Source organism: Triturus cristatus, chromosome 10, assembly GCF_964204655.1.
Source record: "Triturus cristatus chromosome 10, aTriCri1.1, whole genome shotgun sequence".
In the NCBI taxonomy this organism is placed as follows: domain Eukaryota; kingdom Metazoa; phylum Chordata; class Amphibia; order Caudata; family Salamandridae; genus Triturus; species Triturus cristatus.
The window spans coordinates 659,673,326-659,697,003 of NC_140593.1; the positions used below are offsets into that span (position 1 = coordinate 659,673,326).

Below are 23,678 nucleotides of genomic sequence, written 5' to 3' on the forward strand. Positions count from 1 at the left end.
CTGTGTTGTCATTTCAAGGACTGGTGGAAACTGCTTATGCCTCTACTGGGTATCTCACCAGATCCTGAAGACTCCCAATGAGAGTGTAATATTCCAAAATGTTAAATTGAATTATAACCAGAGGTGAAAGAGTAATTGTCCTTCCCAGACTACAGATAAGGGATGAAATGAAGAGCAAGAGTTTTGACTGCACTGTACTGCAGCCCCAGAGGAAGCCACAGAGCCCAGCCTCATCACTAGGAAATGAAATGACTTTAACAAGTGGGCCATAATGAGCTGAAGAACATTTTCACATAGAACTGAAGGAGGAAAAAATATTAGAAGTTGTTGACTAACAGCAGTAATGTTGATGACTATTGCCTTGGAAGAAGCAGATGTTCAGGTAGAGGAGAGTTATTTTCAAAACCTGGCACTTCTAAATCTGACAATTCACGGATTGAAACAAAATGTAAACCTCCACCTCAGGATTTCGTCTGTGTGAGTGAGACACCAGAATCCGTTTCAGGTACTGTTCTAAACTTCTAGGAAGAGATTCAAGAAAGATCTTGCACCAGATCTATCATCAAACAGACCTTCTGGCCGTAAAGGACGGTAGCAATATGTAGGTATGAAGGCTAAGATGGCTAGAGCCGGATTTTATAAGTTGAGAATAGCTGATGCTACCATGTCTCTTTCAACTAAATAAGTATACCACATTAATGAATCCTTGAGAACCATTGTCAATTATTTAAACAGGCTTTTGGAGGTATAGTGGGTTGCCCTGTTTAGTTTTTGGTTAGAAAATTGTTACTCTGCCCTCGAGCTGGGTGCTGTTGTCGGGGGAGGTAGACTGGGGTAATTGCCATACACGGGCCGTATTGCACATTATCATTCGTTTGCGCCTGGCGCTCCTTTCAAAGGATACAATGATAATGCGCCCTATTATGGTGAATGTGCTGCTCCCAGGAATTCATATGAAAGCAAGGAGCAGCTGCTCCTTGTTTTCACTGTGAAGGCGGCACCCGCATGCAGTTTCAAAAGGGATTAGAGATCCCCTTGCAGGCGGGTGCAGTTAGTGTTGCACCCGCCTGCAAGGGCATGTCTCGGGGTCCGTGGGGCCCCCTGCAGCAGGCTGCTCACAGGGGATCACTGACAGTGCACCACCTTTTAAATGGCGCATTGTCAGTGCGTCTCCTGCAGGCTTCTTTAACTCTGCGCCCCTGTCTGTCATATGGTGCAGAGTCAAAGTAATCCCCTCATTTGCATAGGGCACCCCCCTATGCAAATGAGGAACACTCTCTGAAGGTAGCGCTAGTGCATTAAGTGCGCCAGCTCTATCTGTATTATAAAAGGGACGCACAAGCGTCTGCCCCCCTTCCATAATACCAAAGTTCCCCGGGGTGCGCAAAGCGGGCGCAAACGCCTGTTGCGGCCCCGGGGCACCTTCTGTAATACGGCCCCAGGTGATCAAAGATAAACCCTTGCATATGAGTGCTTGGCCCAGCCAAAAAATATGTTCGAGGACTTAAATGCAATTTACAGTGTCCTAGGGAGATTGTATCCAATTGTATAAAAAGTCAAAGAGTACACCGCCTAGTCACAGTCCAGTGCAAGAAGGTAACTTGCTGCAACTCCTTGGAAGAAGTGGTCATGCAGAAAAAGAGGACAACATGAGACGCTGTGCTCCAGGCTGCCAAGACCTTAAGCTAGTGTAGCAGTTATTGAAATGAACTTCCTCTCAAAGCTACTGTCTGTATCTCCGACAATACCATAACCACTCTCATAACAAGGCAAACAATTTGTTAGTCTTTACCTGGGCTAATAGTAAACCCAGAGTGTCCTAGAAAATCCGATTCAAATCTGTACATGAAGGGGTCTGATTTGTTTCCCATTTAGAAACTTAAGATAGGGAGACACAACTACACCCCATATAGGACATCCTCCAAGCTGATTTTGGGAAATTATGCGTACAAGTAGAAAATCAATATCCTAAATCAGTGGTTCTTTTAACCTTTTGACTCTTGTGGACCCCCATTTAATTAATACTGTGATCGGGGGACCCCCCACTGAATCATTATTGGAATCCAAGGACACCGGCCTAAGCAATTTAGATGACTTCAACTCCAAAACAATACACACAATTATGGCAAAAGGCATTCATAAAACAAATATAATAAATATTTTATGTGATTCACAAATGAAAAAAAACATCAACATAAATTTTAATGCGCGAAGGTTAGAGCTTTTCTAAATACAATTGAGGCCACCCATCGTTCATACTAAATTCTGTTTGGTGCACTTACACTGCTCCCACAAATCAATCTGACGATAGCAATATCATTTTTAGCCTCCAATTTGAAATTTCTTCCCATTTGCAGAACAGTTCAAGTTGACATTGTTCTTCTTTGTTAAAATATGAATAAAGTATATATAAATATTTTATTCAGTTGCGGACCCCCTAAGTAGGCGTTGTGGACCCCCTAGGGGTCCGCGGACCACAAGTTAAGAGCCACCATCATAAATTAACCGTACATGTTATGTATGGTTAGCTCCCAGGTTGGCTGTTAGGGAAAGCCCTCTAGCAACTACACTGTTGGGTGGGATGATGCCATTCTCCACACCCTTCACACCAGTTCTAAATAATCCCGACTTGCCGCCCAGCCTGTATGATAGGAGTTTCAGGACTTGGATTGCCGCCCCTACGGCAACATTGGCTTTACATATGTGACCTGTATGAATCAGGACAAATGCAATTGCAAGTGGCGTATCAACAAGCCTTTCATTTCCTAAGAGTTTATCCCTTTAAGTATATTCAGCAACACAAACTGGCTACACTACACAGACAGAGAGAGGTGGGATCATGTGACCCTACCTCGATTGAGACTTTCTTAATAGCAGCCTTAACGCAAAAGGGATTTCCATCCTATAAAGGATATTGAATTCTCTTTGACAGCTTTTGAAGTCTTCTTATGCCTTAGCATCGGAGACAGACCTCGAAACACAGAATATCTGATGACTCCTGGGCACATATATGGACTTGTGCTGCAAAATCATCCATCTACACACAATGCAAAGAAAATAGATGCAAAATGATTTTGCATTGGTACCTCAACCCAACCAGATTTCATCCAATGTTTAGCTCTCAAGATTTGAATGGGAAAGGTTGTAGGAAATGGGCCCGATGGCTCATGTGTCATCGGGCCCAGATGCTTTAATCAGAGATACTTCAATAAATGAGTATGATAACTGCCATAGATTACCTAGGTTGGTACTGTTGATGAAAGGCACAGGAGGAGAGGCAGAATAGCCTTTAACCATTCATATCAGTAAACTTCTCACACATTGATTGCTTGCAGCCCTTTTAACGGTAGGTCTTCTGTGGAAGTAAACCAAATTCCCCTCCCACGAACATGTGGTTGTTCATGATCTCGCGCGTTTATGTTATGGAACAATTGTCAGCTTTGATATCTGAAAGGATGACTAAGTTTGATAAGATTCAGTTCCCTTTTATAACCTTCATTAAAAATGCAGGGTGACCTAGAGGTGGCCCAAGCAATACGTCTATGGTCTTGCATAGACCAGGGTTATTTAGGCCTAGTCCATCACCTTCCTTAAGTAAAGAGGATGCACAGTCAGACGCCTTTGGTTAATAACTATTTATTTGTGTGCATTTGTCTTTCATGGCTGTGCAGTAATTTTGCTGGCACTCCATAACGGACAATATCTTGTACCACACTCATAATATGAAGTTTCATGTCAGTGTTTGCTAATGACTTTCCCCTGCATTCATGTGCTAATACCTTATGCTGACATCTTAGGATGTTCATTTGATGTTATGACAGGTGTATCTACTAAGATGTAGATGCATATTGAACCATGTATTGTGCACCCTATAAAAACCCTTAAAATATGTTTTTTTTTAAAAAGAGGACAACTGGCATTTTGTGTACATTTAAGGTACCTTGAGAGTAACATTGAACCTCTTACCATTAAAAAGGTTTATTCAAGAAGGAATGACCAGCTTGGAGGATGCCAGACGTCGTGTCATAAAAGGCTACTTAAGGATAGCTGTGATTCAAAATGTGAAAAACGTATAAGAAGCAAACTGACTACAAACAGTACCACAGTTGATTGATTTTAATGTTTCCAAAAAATGCTCTGAGTATGTTGGAACAATGTATAAATGCAAACAAATGTGTGATAGATTACCATGCTTCATCAAACTCGTATCTATAGAATTTTGAAGAACCCAATAAAGAGCCTTTTAAAAAACATATCTATGAATCTGAGTGAAGCATTCTTCTATAGTCAAATCTCACAAGGCAGAGCCAAAGCACTATCCGTTTACAGCTCTACTCATTTGCACGAATTCTACCAAACACCCCCATAGTGTCCAATTAATGTGTGTATGTGGTTGCTCTCATCTCAGAAGGAAGAGTAGACCTGTGGGGTCCCTATGTTGACAACTGACTGGCCAAGGGACTTTCTCTTTCAAAATACCAAGGTTACACAGAACAGACTTATAAATTATTGCACCATCTGGTTTTCATAATAAATGGCTATTTCGACCTCCCACTCAACCTCCCTAGTTTTCATAGTGGTCAGATAGATTGACTTATCCTACTTAGATCTGAAGGAGAGCTGCACTGTGGTTCTCTGGATTTTAACAGTATTTGACTGCTAAGTCGAACTATGGCGCACAGTTCCTTTGCGATATAATTAGCACTTCCAGTAGATTACATGTAATTCAGTTACTAGAGGTGGATAACTTTTCTGTTTAAGTATACCATAACAAGATAGGGAAGATTCAGTAGAGAGGCCCATTTCAGTTTACAACCCTGAAGTTGTTTGAAAGCGATTTGCGCTCATAAGGCTTCCTTATAATGCACTGCCTCCACTGCGTCTCAGCCCTCTTCAATGCAGTGCTTTTAATGATTATTTCATCTTTCAGTCTTTGTGTTCCCTCTGTCTCTTCTCTTCTTTGATTGTTTTTTACCCAGTTTTTGTCACATGTGCTTCTTCCTTTCTCCCACCTCCTTGCTTCTCTGCCACCCTTTTTCCACTTCTCTTTCTGCCTTCTCTTCACAGGTGACTTGTCTCTCATTTTCACCACTCTTTTTCCACCTTGGGTAGGTGTCTGTGTTTGTTCACCGCCACTTTCTTGTGTTATTTATCTCCATTGTTTCTTCACTGTCCAACACTCATTTGTGTTTGTCCTTTTCTTCCGCACTTCTTACTATTTCCCCTTTGTTACTATTTCCATAACACCCATTGTCCCTCTTTCTCCTCTATGTACATCCTCTCTCTACCTTCTACCTGCTGCTTTTCTCCTGCTCCTCTTTTCACCGGTTTGACCTTTCTCGCAGCTGGGAGCCTATTATGGAGTACATCCAGGAGCAGTATGAGAAGTATCTGCGTGAGGAGATGGTCATCAATCGCAAACGGCGAATTCCTGATTCAAGGATACACTGCTGCATCTACTTTGTGCCACCAACAGGACACTGGTGAGAATAAGCAGAGGCATTGAAGCGGTCAGGGGAGCATGAAAACTACTGGTGAATTTAGGGACTAAAAAAGGCATAGGAGATGTACAGTGATGGATTTACCAGTTGTCTTAGAATATTTATAATTAAAGAATCTACACAGAGCCAACCTTTACTACTCCATGAGACACTAAACTTTGGATTATAGTTTGGAACACCCCTCCAATACCCCATCATACCTTTAGCAAGTACTCTCCAGGGTCCCACTCACCTGCTCCACTTCCCTAATTGGTGCAATCCGACGAGTGGGAGAGGGGCCCTTGCAAAGTTCCATGCTGAGCGGTCAGGGCGGTGCAGTCTGGATATGCAATAACATACCCTGCTGTGGATTGTGATGGAGCATGTGGGCCCTGTTTAGAACTGGTGCAATCGGGCACTACAGCCACCCTTGTGTAGGTTTCAGCCCACCTACACGCCCCTTTGCGGATGGGGGAAGAGCCACACTGAAACAGAATGCCAGGAATGTATAGGAAGTTCCTTTGAGGGAAACTATTCCTTGGCTGATAATATCTTTGACACCAGTTGATTCAACTGAACAAATCACACTCTTTCAGTAGCCTTACCGTGGAATGCCTTGTTTGATGTCATGTGTGGCTGTAGATGCACATGCTTAGCATAAGTCCGCCATCTAGTGTTAGGCTCAGAAGTGTGCACGTTGTTTTTCTTTGAAGAAGTCTTTCAGGCCACGAGGTGTAGTGACTCCTCCTCTTGCTTGCAATGCGCATAGTCCTCGACTCCATTGTCGGATTGTTTTTTTCAGTCATCTGGTTCTGTTGTGGACTCCTCTGCTCCGTCTCGATATCGTCAAAAAACTTGCATTTAGGCCTGTAACATCAGTATTGTTATAGATCGCGGTTACTTATAGTTTACATTGGTCACCGTCAACACATTCCAGCCGACCAAGGCCCGGTGGGCAGATCCTTCGGGGCAGATCCTTCGTTTCCAAGTTCCACTCCCGTAATGCCCATCTGGTGATGGAAAGGACACCTTTTTGTTTTTGCCCATAATGCCTCGCCAAATTTCCACACACCTACCAACATTCGGTGTGTAACTTGTGCCTGTCTCCAGATTATCAGCAATCCATCTGTGAGGCGTGCAAATGCTTCAGTTAAAAAAAGACACTGCGTGACCTGAAAGACACCTTGAAATTTCCAGACATACAGTCGACGACACTCCGGGCATTTTTGGATATGAAGAATACCACCACAAGGCACACGCTCATGCCTCGACAGCAGATGAGGGCTCCTTCTCATATGTCAACAGTTTGGGGTCCGAACTCTAAACCAAGGATATTCCCCCGGGTTAAACCGTGAGTACTGTGCCCCATCCCTCCCGACCACAGTCTCAATAACACATACCAAAGGGTCTGCAGTCTGGTTTAGACCGACCAAAGCTCTCACATGGGCCGCCACTGCCTTCGGGCCATGGTCTGCACCAAACAGCTGTACTGGAAATGCCTAGCCCCGGCCGAAACAACAGCATAAGGCCGATGCCTTTTCCTGCAAAGATGGTGGAGAAAGCCATTGCCACAGGCTGACCCACTTTATTCAGAAGAACACGCTCTTGGATGCCACCCAGTTTGGCTTTAGGAGCCATCATAGCACAGACCTGGCATTGGTAGCCTCAGAAGAGATTAGACATACACTGGATACTGGAGGAAACACTGCACTAATCTTGTTAAACCTCTCCGCAGCGTTCGACACAGTGAACCACAGCCCTAAGTCCTACCCTCTTTAACCTGTATGTCACTCCTCTGGCCAAATTGATTACATTCTTTGGATTTGCAGTAGTGTCATACGCAGACGACACACAGATTATGGTGTTGATCGCAGGTAACCCAGACAGTGTGGCCTCCCGTTCTCATGACTGTATTCAGGAAGTCGGTAGATGGATGGCCAGGAACTGTCTGAAACTAAACGGCTGAGAAAGTTAAAAAATCTAGGAATATACTTTGACAACAAACTGTCTTTCGAATGACAGGTGAACTCCATCTCTTCCTGTGTTTTTTATGTTCACAATGCTCAGTAAAATTATTTCATTTATCCGCTTGGATTTGCGGAAATCAGTCATTATGGCTCTCATCTTTTCTAAGTTAGAATGCAGTGCACTATTTCTGTGCCTCTGGAAAAAATCCCTATTCAAGCTACAGATTATTCAAAATGCGGAAGCTTGGCTTCTTATGGGAATCCCTAAATATCGATCAGTTTCCCATGTCCTTCTGACACTTCATTGTCTTCCAGTAAAGAAACTGATTAACTTTAAGTCTCTGTGAACTTTACGATCCGCTTCCTTTGCTAACCTTGTTGTCCCTAAAGCCAGAAGAGCCACTTGAGGCGGCAGAAGCTTCATTGCCATTACTGCAAGACTCTGGAACAACCTGCCAGTTAAAGAAAAAAATGATCTGCTAGCTTTCCGGAAAGCGCAAAAAACCTGCTGTTTAACAAATAGAGTCTAAGAATTATTCAGCACATATAAACTATCTTAGGCATTTCTTCTCTCTCCTCCCTGAATCTTTAGCGCATAGCCACCCTCGGGTAGTAGCGCTCTGTACAAATCTCAGTTTCATTTCACATATCAATTTAATTTAATTTCATGCTTAGCAGTCATCTGCCTCTAGTCGAGACTCCTAATTCCAAGCACGAAAACCTCTGCACTGAAACCATCGGCATCGAAAACTGCTTTGGAACCAAAGACGCATACTTCAGCCAAACAGAAGATCGGCTCCAAAACTGTGAAACCGGTACATGAATGGTTACCTAAACGCCTCGATGCCATGCAAAAACAACTGTTGATTCACCCAGACACCGGTAGAATCATGGCTGCGCCTCCACAAGCTAAGGAACAGACAGCAAAGAGAAAATTGACTTTTGAAGAAGCATTGGAGAGCCCCTGCCCACCAAAGCATAGAAAAAGGATGGACAATGCCACCAGTCCACTACCCATTAAGCCCACCACCACCAAGGGCACACTCTCCACCACGTTCACCTCCTGCCGATTCACACAAAGGGTTCTAGTCATTCCTTTCAGGGACATTGGTACCATGGGGATCAATACTGTATTTCCCCTCAAGACTATCTGTGGGTGATGTATGATGCAGACACAGACCTGGATTTGCATCTGGCTAAGCCTCCCCCTCCAGATGATACTATTACATACCATGACATCAAAGGTAGAGCAGCTAGTTATCATAAGGTTCAGCTCCACACAGAACCATTGGAAGATGATTTTCTATTTGAAATGCTTTCATACACCCACTGTTCGTCAGAGTATCTGATCATGCTTAAAGGTATGGTGAGACATTGCACAGATATTTAAAAAGACCTAGTAAAAGCAAGGGTCATTGCACCATGAGTGGATAAAAAATATAAGCCGTCCCATACAGGTCCAACATATGTAAAAGGTCAACTACCATCAGACTCTCTAGTGGTTGCCATAACAAGAAAGAGTAGTGAACTCACAAACTTCTGATGAGGCACCCCCACCAGACAAAGAGGCGAGGAATATAGATGCTGCAGGGAAGAGAGTGGCAACACAATCAGCCACCCATTGGTGGATAGCAAACTCCTTTGGTCTACTTTCCCACTATGACAGGGCACACTGGGATGAAATGGAGAGGTCCATCTGACATCTCCCGTAACAATACAAAAAAAGGGCACTTGAAATTGCTTCAATGGGTAAACAAATAGCCAGCACCTCCATCTGCTGTGCACTAGATGCAGCTGATACAGCCTCTAGAGGCATTAACATCAGTGTCCGTAGGAGAAGACATGCCTGGCTCAAAGTTTCAGGGTTCAAGCCAGAAGTGCAACAAAATATTCTAGCACTTCCCTTTGATGGAGAAAATCTCTTTGGGCCTCAATAGACGCCTTATTTGAGAATATTAAGAAAGACAATGAAACGGCCAAACACATGGGGGTGTTACAAACATATCTAAAGAGGGAATTTTCATCGCTCCTCCTGTTGTGGAGCAGCAAAAGGTACATCTGCAGACGCCTTCTTTACATACCAGGGTCTCAATTCACAACATACATCCCCCAGAGGATCTTATAAAAGGTACTACAGAGGAAATTATTATGGAGGCAGAGGTGGTTTCAATCAAACATCAGCCACCGCCACAAAGCCTTGACTTCTCTTCCAGGGGATCCTCATCAATAGTCATAAGCACCTGAATATTCCCGCCCATGCGTGGGACCCCGTAAACAATGATATATGTGAAAAACATATATGTATCTCTCTCACTCTCTATATATATATATATATATATTCACTGAAAAAACCATAGGTTTCACACATGTTATAGTTAGCTGGACATTTTACTGATAAAAAACCAATGAAATTCCCCCGTTATAGTTACTGTAGGCAACTATAACTCACGCGACCGTAATCCTCTGCTGATGCTAATACTGTATTTAGACACTTATTTGCCCATATCTTCTTCCATTAAATTTTAGCTATACATATATTACAAATATTTTTTTTTCATAAAGACACATATGTCATCAGCAGAGGATTACGGTCGCGTGAGTTATAGTTGCCTACAGTAACTATAACGGGGGAATTTCATTGGTTTTTTATCAGTAAAATGTCCAGCTAACTATAACATGTGTGAAACCTATGGTTTTTTCAGTGAATTAGCAAGGTTTTTTAAATGCTATTTCCTAACTATAACGTGTGTGAAACCTATGGTTTTTTCAGTGAATTTGTACGGTTTTTTAAATGCTAAGTTACTTTACGCCATTTGTGGCGTGCGCGCCCACTTAACGCAGTTCGTTCCGTGCACGGTTTTTATCAACTTTAATAAGCCCTGTACATTTGGTGGCCTTCGGCCACCAAAAGCACAGGGGGTGAGGTCAATGTGGATAGTGTTTTTTTTATTTCGATTTTATAATTTCATGTTGCCAAAATTACGTTTTATTCTCTATTAATAAGCCCTGCACATTTGGTGGCCTGCGGCCACCAAAAGCACAGGGGGTGGGGTAAGTGTGGATAGTGTTTTTTTTATTTTTATTTTTTTACCGTAAGCGTACGGTAAGCTTACGGTAAGCGTACGGTAAGCGTACGGTAAGCGTACCCCGCGAAATTGCCGAAAAAAAAATAAAACCGTTTTTGCTCTTGGGGGATGTTTGGGGACTCCCTCAACATGACTATGTGGGAGGGAGTTGTCAAAACAGCCCCGTAACATGTTTTTGGCCATCATGTTTGATAAACAACACTCAGTGCGAGAGACAAAATGGCGGACGCCGCTTCCTGGTTTCGGCCGATTCGAATGTTTACTAAGATCTAAGAGCCAATCAGAATCGCGCTCGCGCACGCCACCGTAAGCTTACGGTAAGCGTACGGTAAGCGTACGGTAAGCGTACCGTAAGCGGGCTCAGATATATATATTGATTTAAAGGCTATTTTCTCAGAATCTACTGAACAGATTTACACCAAACCTACAAAAGGCACTTCCTTGACCTAGGGACTACCTCTCTGCCAAATTTCTAGTAATTCTGTTCAGCCGTTCGGGCTGTAGCTCGTTCTAAAGGTCCTATGGAAAAATGCATGGGAAAAACGCGTTTTGGGACCCCCCTTTTATCTCAGCCCCCGCTTGACGAATCCCCCCGAGACTTTCAGGGTAGGAGCGGAGCGTAGCGCCCCACCTATTTTGAGAAATTCGCGAGGATTCGTCGACCGGCGCCAAAGTTATTCAAAATAGAATGTTGAGGTTTTCCTATGGAAACGTGGTCCTAACTATAACTACCTACTGGCGACCGCCAGTAGGTAATATATATATATATATTCACTGAAAAACCCATAGGTTTCAGGGGTGTTATAGTTAGCTGGACATTTCCCTCGTACAAAACCCTAGAATTTCCCCCGTTATAGTTAGTTCAGCTAACTAGAACTCGCGCCCCCGCAATGCACTGCTGATGACGTCACATATTACATCACTCATGACATGGTCAGTGACATCACTGATGACATCACTGATGACGTCATCCATGTGATAAATTAGTGCATCTTCTCACACCCTAATATAACCTTTGATACACCGACTCAAAATTTCAGACGGCCATTTTGAAAACCATAGATACTCCAATACCAATAACTACATACCCACTCATTGACTCTTAGGTCTACATACATCTCCACTCACTCACCTGTACAATCACTCATACTTACAGTCACTCAGTACAGGACTATCATATGCATTTATACACCTATATAGACACTCACACACCGCCAATCATCCATTGAGGTACTGACACACCTAGTCAGTCATGCAAATAATTGATCACAGTCCAATTTACTCACCTATACAGTTAAACAGACTCAAGTTCACTTACTCATAAAAATACTAACAAATTCTGACGCTCTTATACAATTACTGATACAAGCACACACTCATCCATACAGCCACTTCCGCAATCACACACTCTCACATATAGATAGTTATATACTCTTACACACATATACACTGCATTTCACATATGTAGTTACAGACACATGTACAACTGAGATATACATTCAATCACTAACACACTCATACATACACTCACCCAACCATACAGTCCATCACAGTTGCACTCTTAAAACCATGCACCCATAGAAACACCCACTCACACATCTGCACAGAGTCACACACACCCTACCCACACAAACACTCAGGCACCCATACAGATACTCAAACAACCAATCAATAACCCATATAGACACTCATATAGCTATTCACAAAACCATGCAGCCACTTATACACCAACACACAGACACATACAGACATTCACACAGTTTGGTCACTAGTCTGCAGTAAGACACATTTATTGACTCACTTATAGAGTCAGTTACGCACCTAGAAAATCATCCATTCACACACTTGTACACCCACTCATTCTTCAACAGGCCTTTCCCTATATATATTAAACATATTAAAACTTTACAGAAACACAGACTCACTGGATGACGTCATCAGTGATGTCATCAGTGATGTCATTTGAGATGTCATCAGTGATGTCACTGACCCTGTCATGAGTGATGTAATATATGACATCATCAGCAGTGCATTGCGGGGGCGCGAGTTATAGTTAGCTGAACTAACTATAACGGGGGAATTTCTAGGGTTTTGTACGAGGGAAATGTCCAGCTAACTATAACGCCCCTGAAACCTATGGTTTTTTCAGTGAATTTCAAAGGTTTTTTAAATGCTAATTCCTAACTATATCAGGCCTGAAACCTATGGTTTTTTCAGTGAATTTCAAAGGTTTTGTAAATGACAATTTTTAATGTATTAATTGTTATACTGATTTTTATGATACTGATTTACTACATTTTTAAAACTATTTAATTTTAGATATTTTTTTAAAAAATACATTATAATTACATTGTACATTACAATACAAAATATACTTTCTCAGAATGAATTACTTTAGGTTAAATACTTGGCAAATAGGCAACAGACATTTAACTACAGTACTCACAGTTGTTGCAATGGGCAACACAATTTCAAACACAAAGCAACATTGAGCTCAATGTGAATTTTTAATTAAATGCAATTAGTTACTTTATGGATTACTTTTCTAACCACAGGACTGGATCCTAGATTCAGTCCTTGGACATCTCCTGTAAACAGTTGAGTAAAAGCGCTTTGGTTACAGTAGTAATTTTTAAGGATTATTGTATTTTAAAAGTTGACACTTGGAACCTTTTTCCGATAGAATCACCAATGTTATCCTATGGCAGAAAATTCACTTAGCAGGTAAGTAGTGTTATCGTTACTTTTTCTTACTCAGTGGTGGATCCTGGATCCAGCACTGGCCAACCTCCTGTAAACAGTTGAAAGAATGTGTTTAATTCATACAGACGATTTTTTAGGAATATTTTTAGTTTGTGAAAATAGACACTTAGAAACTTTTCTGCTGAAAACCACACATTGGATTCCTATGGAAGGAAATACATGTTACTGGTAAGTACGCTTAGAATTACTTTTCAGGGTCAGTGCTGGTCTAAAAGATGCAGCCCTGGGTTCTCTCCTGATAACAGGTGAGTAAATCGGAATTCGTAGTTCGGCTGATTTTAGAGGAATATTTGTACAATGGTAAAGGAAGGGGGCGGGGCCTGAGGTGACATGTGCAAACACGCCCTATGGCGCATTTTAAGTTGGGGAATTAATTCCTCTTCAATCCTGTCGTCCCCTGGGGGCCAACTAGCCCACCAGGTACCTCCAGTATGCGTCAGGGAGTTGCGTTGCAGAGAGGTGTTCAGAGGTCACGCCCCTTTTTACAGCACTCTGTAACGCAGCTCTGTGGCACTTCCTTGAGGTACCTGGTGGGCTAGTTGGCCCCTAGGGGACTTCTGGATTGAAGAGGAATTAATTCCCCAACTTAAAACCCGCCACAGGGCGTGTTTGCACACATATCACCTCAGGCCCCGCCCCCTACCTTCACCACTGTGCAAACGCGCCCCGTGGCATGTTTTAAGTTGGGGGATTAAGTCCCCTTGAATCCTGAGGGCCCTTGGCAGCCAACTTGCCCACCAGGTACCTCCAGTATGCGCCAGGGAGCTGTGTTGCAGAGAGGTGTTCAGAGGCCACGCCCCTTTTTACAACACCCTGCAACGCAGCTCCGTGGCACTTACTGGAGGTACCTGGCGGGCTAGTTGGCCCCTAGGGGACCTCTCGATTGAAGAGGAATGAATTCCCCAACTTAAAACGTGCCACAGGGCGTGTTTGCACAGTATCACCTCAGGCCCCGCCCCCTATCTTCACCATGGTGCAAACGTGCCCGTGGCGCATTTTAAGTTGGGGGATTAAGTCCCCTTGAATCTTGAGGTCCCCTAGCGGCCAACTAGGCCACCAGGTACCTCCAGTAAGCGCCACAGAGCTGCATTGCAGAGAGGTGTAAAAAGGGGCGTGGCCTCATTACACCTCTCTGCAACGCAGCCCCCTGGCGCATATTGGAGGTTCCTGGTGGGCTAGTTGGCCCCCAGGGACCCCCAGTATTCAAGGGGAATTAGTTCCCCCTCTGCAAATGCGCCAGGGGGCGCGTTTGCAGAGTGGTGTAAGGAGGGGGCGTGGCCTCCGGCCCCATCCCGTTTTTTTTGTTCCTTCTTGTTTTTTAGAAGGTGGGCTGTGTACCCCCCTTTTTTTCTATTTTTTTGGCCCTGGGTACCCCATCCCCCGGGGCATGGGCCTTTTAAAAAAAATATGTTATGGAGGGGGCTGCATAGCCCCCCTCCTCTGGCCACTTTAAGGCCCCGGGGACCCCATCCCCCGGGGCTGGCCATTGTTGTTTTTATTATTATTTAGTTTTTAATTTAATTTGGGAGGGGGGCCGTGTTGCCCCCCTCCCGGGCCACTTCTGGCCCCGGGGACACCATCCCCCGGGGCCTGGCCTCTCGTTGGAGACCGTGGGGGGGTCCCCAATCCCCCCACGGTCCCAGCCGGCTCCCTGCCTCCTGCGGGAGCCGGCATTGCTTTTCCACATGAGGAGCAGCTAACATGCTGCTCCCCATGTGGAAAAGCAATCTGCTTTGCTTCATTGAAGCGAGAGCAGGTTTCCCTGCTCTTGCTTCAATGAAGCAAAGCAGTTTGCAATGGCAGGGTGGGAGCCGCGGCTCCCGCCCTGCCATTGCAAACAGCAGTGTCCTGGGGGTGGGCACCCCGGGACACTGCAGGAGCCGGCCCTGGGGGGTGGCGGTCCCCAGGGCCAATACAAGGCTCCAGGAGGGGGGCCGCATAGCCCCCCCTCCAACATGTATAAGTTGCCCTGGGGGTGGTGGTTCCCGGGACTGCGGGGGGGCCGTGAGCCCCCCCACATATACAATCTCGGAGCCCCGGGGGGTGGTGGTCCCCGGGGCAGTGTGGGGGGGATTGGGACACCCCACACTTTTTTTTTTTAATTAAGCCCCCGGGATTTGGCCCCCGGGGGCACATTAGAATATTCAGCGCAGGAGACCGCGCAGATTTTTTTTTTTATTTTCAGCCGAAATTCGCGCTGGGTGCGCGAATCTCGCCGATTTAAAAAAAAAAAAAAATAATAATAATTTGTTTCTACCCTGCCCCCATGTTGCGTTCTGCGCGTTTGTTTTTTAGGTTTCTTGTGCCTCGGTTCTACCGAGGCACAAGATGGCTGCCAACACTTCCTGATCTGGAGTGTTGGCAGCCAATTAGAATACAGGGTGCGCGCTCGGTGCGGGGAGGGTGCGCGGATCCTCTCCAGCCATAGATATCACTAACTTTTTTACCCTAATTTTCTCAGGAACTACTGAACGGATTTACACCATTTAAGCAAAAGGCACGAGTCTGAACTGAGGACTACCTCTTTGCCAAATTTGGTGTAATTCCGTTCAGCAGTTCGGGCTGTAGCTGCGACAACAGATCCTATGGGAAATTGCATGGGGAAAACGTATTTTGGGACCCCCCTTTTTTCTCGGCCCCCCGCTTGACGAATCACCACAAAACTTTCAGGGTCGGAGGGGAGCTGGCCAAAAGTTTGGAAAATTTCGCGAAGATTCGTCAATGGGCGCCAGACTTATTGGGAATAGAATGTTGCGGATTTCCTATGGAAAATAGGTCCTAACTATAACTATCTACTGGCGACTGCCAGTAGATAATATATAGCTGGAAGAGGTGAAACGCGTTGGGCCTGGCAAAAAGAAAAATAAAGCCGTTTACCTAAAAATCTACGAGTGAGTGCGCTCTTTCTTAGTCTGAGAGACTAAGTTTGATGTATAGATATCGGCTGGATCCTGCCGAAGAGATACGCACCGCGCTACATGAGGAGCGCCAACGTCAAAAGAGGATCCAATTTGGATTTTGAGAATATATATATATATATATATATAGATATATATATATATATATATATATATATATACATACATAATAAAACGCAATAGCAGCCTTTCCTACATCAAGAGCTGAATAATGCTGTAAGGACTTCCCCTGTATTCCAGAAACAATACATTAAAAACAGGAAAAAACAAACAGCAAAGCATGTTTGAAAACTGTTCTAATGCTTAGCATTTAGCACAATCCTGTAAAAAGGACTGAAAGCATTCACAGCTCACAGGCTGCATTCTAGCAATGCTATGTTTCTAGAATGCAGCCTGTGAGCTGTCAATGCTTTTAGTCCTTTTTACAGGATTGTGCTAAATGCTAAGCATTAGAACAGTTTGTCAATGCTTTCAGTCCTTTTTACAGGATTGTGCTAAATGCTAAGCATTAGAACAGTTTTCAAACATGCTTTGCTGTTTGTTTTTTCATCTCACCACTCCTCAAGCCGTTATTCATCAGAACACTCACCCTCACTGTCCCCAGAGAGACATTCCGGCAGGTCGCAACGAAGGTCTCCTTCACAGCGTAGGGGTGACTCTCCGTCTGTGCATTTATCACCGAGATGGCTCCTTCCTTTACATCACTGGACCAAAAATCCTACGGGAGCAGTGAGGCGAGAAGAGCAGTATTCCAGTCCGCTTCACAGATCTCCTTTGCAGTGATTGGTGCGAGAGGTGGATAAGTCTTCATCTACCAGGCATAGGGACCGCACAGGCAGATCTCAAGATCGCAGATCTGCGGCTTCTCAATGCAAAAGGAGAAGATCCCGTACATGGTCGTCCTCTTCTACTCGTTCATGTAAGAGAGACTATTCTCCCACTCTGTCAGATATCCCTCAATCAAGGGTATCTCCAATTGACGACATCAATACCTATCAAGATGTTCTTCAAAGGGGAGCACAGAAGTTGAACATTGAAATTTCGGCTCCTCAGGTCGCAACAACAGTTATTTTTAAGACACGCCATCAAAGATCAGCGTTACGACCTCTGCTCCCCCTGGTTCCTGGACTTTTGCAACCTGTGATGGACATTTTTCTTGCTCCATCTTCAATTAAGGCTGCACCGGCCAGAATCCAAAAGAAATATAAGCCGGCAGAAAGGACCCTCCTTTCTTGAAAGCAGATCCACCTGCGGACTCTGTGATTGTAGCAGCAGCAAGAAAAACACATGCAGTAACCGCATCTTCCTCAGTCCCACCGGACAAGGAAAGTAGAGCCCAAGACTCCTGGGGAAGGAAGGTATGCGGATCTGCAGCATCCTCGCTGAAGGTCTTGAGTGCTGCAGCCTTGTTAGGGCGCTATGACAGGGCTTTATGGGACTCCCTGAACAGTTTCAGAGAAAAGCTCCCGAAGGAGGATCAAAGAGACTTTGAGGAAATCATCAAAGAAGGATCTCTGGTAGCCAACCAGGTGATCAGCACAGCGGCAGATGGTGCAACGCTGTTGGCGCATTCCTATGCACATGGAATTTGCACAAGAAGATCTGCTTGGTAGAGATTAACGGCGCTAAAACCGGATGCCCAGCAACGGATCCTTAATCTGCCATTCTCCGGCTCCTCTCTGTTTGGTAGCCATACTGATGAGGAGATGGCAAGAATGAAAACCGAATTAGACTCTCTCAAAAAAGTGGGCTTAGAAAAGAAAAAAGCATTCAAGCGAAGATACAGGCCCAATCAGCGCAAAAACTACCAGAAGAGGGTTCAAACCACTCAGTGGTCTCAAAGCAAGAATCAAAGCAAGTCGCAGTACCACGGCCGAAAATCATCCAGAGGCAGAGATGGTCATCATCAACAATCCTCCAACACTGCCAGATCCACAGGGAAGCAGTGAGTGCGAGCTTCCTCTAGCACCGTTGCCCACTGCAGTGGGAGGAAGTGTATCAAATCATCTAAAAGAGTGGTGCAACATAACAAAAGATCAGTGGGTGCTCAGTATACTGCGCAATGGATGCGCACTACGTTTTCGGGTACCTCCAACGGACATTCCTCCAAAAAGAACACGTCCTCACCAGCTAAAGTTGCTGCTTCAAGAAGTGTCAACTCTTTTAAGAAAAAAGGCCGTAGAAGAGGTCCCCACGGCTCAGCGAGGGAAGGGCGTATATTCAAGATACTTCCTTGTGCCGAAAAAAGATCAAGAGCACAAATGCAGGCCTATCCTGGACCTTCGATCGCTGAACAAAGTCATCTTGAAGGAGAAGTTTCGCATGTTGGCGCTTCATCAAATATTTCCACAGCTACAAAAAGGAGATTGGATGTGTTCGATGGATCTACAAGATGCGTACTTCCACATACCCATCGTTCCACGTCATCGCAAGTACCTGCGATTCTTGGTCGGCAACAAACATTACAAAGTCATGGTCTTACCCTTCGGTCTGAAATCCGCACCGTGAGTCTTTACCAAATGCATGGCAGTGGTAGCGGCAGCTTTGCATCGAAAGGGTCTGTTTGTTTAGCCGTACTTAGACGATTGTCTCTTGAAGGGCCCATCCCCTCGGGTGGTAAGGAACGATTTTCAAATTTGTATGAATCTGCTCCACCGGTTGGGCCTTCATGTGAACATGGAGAAATCGGTTCACCGGCCTACTCAGACCATCCATTATTTGGGCTCCACTCTGAACTCAAACATAGGAAAAGCGTTTCCTTCGGAGGAGAGACTTTTATCGATGAAACAGAAATGCAGTACTCTCCTCAATACAGATCAGCCAACGGTCCGGCAAGTAGCATCTCTGCTGGGGTCGATGGCGTCTTGCAAATTTCCCATTCCCAACTCCAGACTGAGAATGAGACCTTTGCAACAGGATCTGGAGGACAAATGGGATCAGTCGTCAGGTCACTGGGAAGATCGGATTTTGCTCTCCCAAGCAGCAAAGTCGTCCATTCTTTGGTGGACTTGACCGAAGAACCTTTTGGTAGGAGTCCCTTCCTATCAACCAGTTCCGGAGCAGTCCTTGATCACGGATGCATCCATGCAAGGATGGGGGGGCGCACATGGGTGGCCTGCAGACACAAGGCCGGTGGTCCAGGAAGGAGCAGTCCTACCATATAAACATATTAGAGCTGCGAGCAGTCCATCTAGCTCTAAAAGCTTTTCAGCCATCGATAAAATCCAACTCAATTCTAATACAAACAGACAACACAACCACAATGTATTACCTCAACAAACAGGGTGGTGCACGCTCTCGCCCACACTCCCTGGAATCTCAAGCGATTTGGCACTGGCTTCTGGCTCGAGACCTCCTCATCACAGCAGTGCACCTTCCAGGAGAGCAAAACGTGCGAGCAGACGCACTCAGTCGGCACTTTGAAGATCAGCCAGACTGGGTGCTCAATGACGAGGTGGTGGCAGACATTTTTCATCAGTGGGGTCAACCATCAATAGACTTGTTTGCAGACGACCAAAACAAAAAATGCCACGCCTTCGCGTCCAGATTCTACTGACCAGGGACGAGAGGGAATGCTCTTTAGTAGGATTGGTCCAGAGCATTTGCATACGCTTTTCCTCCCCTACCTCCCATCCCGAAGGTGGTGTCCAAGCTCATCCAATCCAACATGATGATATTGATAGCACCAGACTGGCCTTGCCAGTGGTGGTATGCAGACCTAGTACAGCTGTCAATACGCCCCCACAAGAGGCTGCCGTGCAGATCGGACCTTCTGACCAAGATGGATGGGAAGATTCTTCACCCCAGCCTTCCCTCACTGAACTTGGCAGCATGGCTCCTGAGATCCTGCAGTACGGACACCTGAATCTACCTCAGGATTGCATGCATATCTTGAAAGAGGCAAAGAGGCCATACACGAGAGCATCATATGCTTTTAAGTGGAAGCAATTCTATTTGTGGTGTGCACATAATCCTTTTAATCCTACAACTGGGCAGGAAGAGGTAATTCTTCCTTATGTCCTTTACTTGGCAAAGGCAGATTTGAAGTATTCATCAATCAGGGTGCACGTGGCGGCCATTATGGCCTACAGAAGGTCACCCAACCAACCTAACTTTTTTCAACTGCAGGTGGTTAAGGATTTCCTACAGGGTTTGAAGAAGGTGTATCCCCCTGTTCGACCTCCTCCTCCTCCTTGGGAGTTGAATCTAGTCCTTTCCAGACTAATGCCCCCCCCCCCCTTTGAGCCCATTCATAAAGCCACGCTGCAGCACTTAACATGGAAGGCTGCTTTTCTAGTGGCAATAACATCAGCGGGCAGGGTAAGTGAGATCCAAGCGCTATGTTCCAATGAACCATATACTGTGTTCCATCACAACAGAGTGGTATTGAGAACACACCCTTCTTTTTTGCCAAAGGCTGTGTCTGATTTTCATGTTAACCAGGCTATTTCTCTCCCCTCTTTCTTTCCCAATCCTGCTACTCCAGCAGAAAGGTCACTCCATTCCTTAGACCTTAAGAGGGTGCTCCAATTCTATTTGGAGAGAACAAAGACCATAAGGAAATCAGCCCACTTCTTTTTAAATTATGGTGCCATTAGTACGGGCTTTCCAGCTTCCAAACGGTCCATTTCAAGATGGATAGTGTCCTGCATTAGATTGGCATACCAATTGACAAACAAACCCCTTTTGTCATCTCCTAAAGCACATTCCACTAGGGGGAAAGCAGCTACGATAGCTTTCTTGCATAACGTTCCAATGGATGAGATTTGCAAGGCAGCAACCTGGAAATCGGTGCACACCTTCACGAGGCATTACTGTCTCGACTCCGACTCCAGAGCGGATACCCAAGTAGGCCAATCCTCCTTGAAAAATCTGTTCAGATGGTACGATATCTGTGTTTTCAAGTTTTTGATATGAGCTTGATTTGTAGTTCTGTTTTTCCTTTTTGCCAGCAGGTGGAAGGGATGAGGCTTGCTATTCTATTCAGGTGCTTATGACTATTGATGAGGATCCCCTGAAAGAGAAGGATTAGTTACTTACCTGTAATCCTAGTTCTCTTCCAGGGGTATCCTCATCAAAGTCATAAGCAACCCTCCCGCCTTCCCGGGCAAAGGAACGCTTTAAATGTCAACTCTTTGTGCTCTGGCCTTCGGGTCACCGCAAAGAACAACTGACCTGTCACCTCTGAGGCATGATGGGAAGCTAGGGGTCATGGCTGCCTTAAAGGTATGGTGCCAGTTTATTTCTATGTTGCTATGGGTTAGCTTTTCGGCTTTTCTATGCTATGTTTCTACAGTGCAGCCTGTGAGCTGTCAATGCTTTCAGTCCTTTTTACAGGATTGCGCTAAATGCTAAGCATTAAAACAGTTTTCAAACATGCTTTGCTGTTTGTTTTTTTCCCTGTTTTTAATGTATTATTTCTGGTATACAGGGGAAGTCCTTACAGCATTATTCAGCTCTTGATGTAGGAAAGGCTGCATTTGTGTTTTATTATGTGTGTGTGTATATATATATATATATATCTATAGTGAGAGAGAGAGAGAGAGAGAGAGAGAGAGAGAGATACATATGTTTTTCACATATATGATTGTGTTTCCGGGGTCCCGTGCATGGGCGGGAATATTCACTTGCTTATGACTTTGATGAGGATACCCCTGCAGAACTAGGATTACAGGTAAGTAACTAATCCTTACCTGCCATTCCCCTGATCGTATTACACCAGTCGGGGGAAGTGGCCAACAGTTATTTGCCCACATGGCGAACTATCACCTCCAGCCAGTTGGTTTTGGTTATTATCCCACATAGGTATTGCCTGGAGCTCACTTTAACACCGCTAAACATTCAACCCACACACACAGACTGTCAATAGACCATCAACGGATTCTCAAAGAAAGTAAAAGCTCTTCTTCAAAAGGGAGTAATAGAACCTGTGCCACTACACCAACAGGCCACAGAAGTGTACTCAGTTTATTTTCTCATTCCCAATAAAGGCGGATCCCTCGCACCAATCCTAGCCCTCAGACCTCTAAACAGGTACATCCTCTCACTCCCATATGGTCACTCTACAAGATTTCATTCCAGTGCTACAACAAGGCAACTTCATGTCTGCATTGGACCCAAAGGACTCATACTTTCACATTCAAATTTACCCAGCACATCAACAGTACCTCTGATTTGCTTTAAAAGGAAAACACTTTCAATTCAAAGTACTTCCATTTGGGGTCACTACAGCCCCCAATGTGTTAGCAGATGTTCCAGTAACAGCTCATCTACTCCGCTCATCTACACAGGCAAAAAATACACGTTTTCCCATATCTGTACAACTGGCTCATCAAAAATTCAACCTATCAGAGCTGTTTTCATGACCCTCAAACTGCTATAAACCTACTCCATTGTCTAGGTTTGACAGTCAATGGAATCAAGTCACACCTGCAACCTCTTCCCATCCTCAGTTCTCAAACAGGGTCAAACAGGGATAGCTTATCCAAATATTGCAAGGATTCAATCCTTTCAAACACTTATCAACAGATACCAGTTAAAACTGTGGGATGAGATTCAAACAGTAATGCGCCTCCTAGGCACCGTGGCATCATGTATAGCCACAGTATCCTGTGCCATACTCAATATGCGCCCATTGCAAGAATGCTTAGCGCATTAATGGTCTCAGGCGAATGGTCATATGCAAAATCTAGTGTTGATCAGCGGTCAAGTTTGCCACCTTCTGCAGTGGTGGAATTCCACCTACCTTCTAAAAGGACGGCCTTTCCTAAGCCCAGTTCCACAGAGGACCATAACAACGGATACATCACTCACAGAAGTTGACTGTTAGGGCCACTGGAAACTCAGTCAGACTCATCTCCATATCAGTCACCTAGAGCTGCTAGCTCTTCATCTAGCACTGAAAGCATTCCTTCCACAGCTCACGAGCAAAGTAATTCTCATCAAAACAGACATGAATACCATATATTATCTGCAGAAACTGGGGCACCAGGTCACCTTAACTATCTCACTTACTACAGACCATCTGTAGGCATGCTGTCCAGGCATACCAGGAGTAGACAAAGACTTTGCAAACCTCCTAAGCAGGAAACGACAACAAGTTCACAAGTAGGAGCTCAACCTCCAAGTCCTTCACCAATTCTCCCAGCAATTGGGTAACCCAAACACAGACCTATTTGCCATGGCAGAAAGTGCCAAATGCCCATACCTCGCCTACAAGTTCGAACACCCACAGTCCAAAGCCAATGCACTGTGGATGAATTGTCAGGGATATTTGCTTACACCTTTCCATCATTGCCACTGCTTCAGTTTGTGATTCACAAACTGCAACAGACATCGCTGACCCTCATCCTAGTGGCTCCCACATGGGCCATACAACCATGGTTCACCATCTACTGAAACTCCCAGTAGTTCCACTCCAGGTACTTCCCAACTGGCACCTCTATTAACTCAAAACCAGGGAGA

At 44.8% G+C, this 23,678-nt stretch overlaps 1 protein-coding gene across 3 annotated transcripts in view; it reads left to right on the top strand.

The window, feature by feature from the left end:
- The window catches only part of LOC146789869 (uncharacterized), a 575,088-nt gene that overhangs the window by 450,187 nt on the left and 101,223 nt on the right, over window positions 1-23,678 (top strand). For all 3 annotated transcript variants that reach the window (XM_085632224.1, XM_085632225.1, XM_085632226.1), the window contains one exon: window positions 5,346-5,483. In XM_085632224.1, the coding sequence (XP_085488350.1) occupies window positions 5,346-5,483 (138 nt within the window). The remainder of the gene's footprint in view (window positions 1-5,345; window positions 5,484-23,678) is intronic.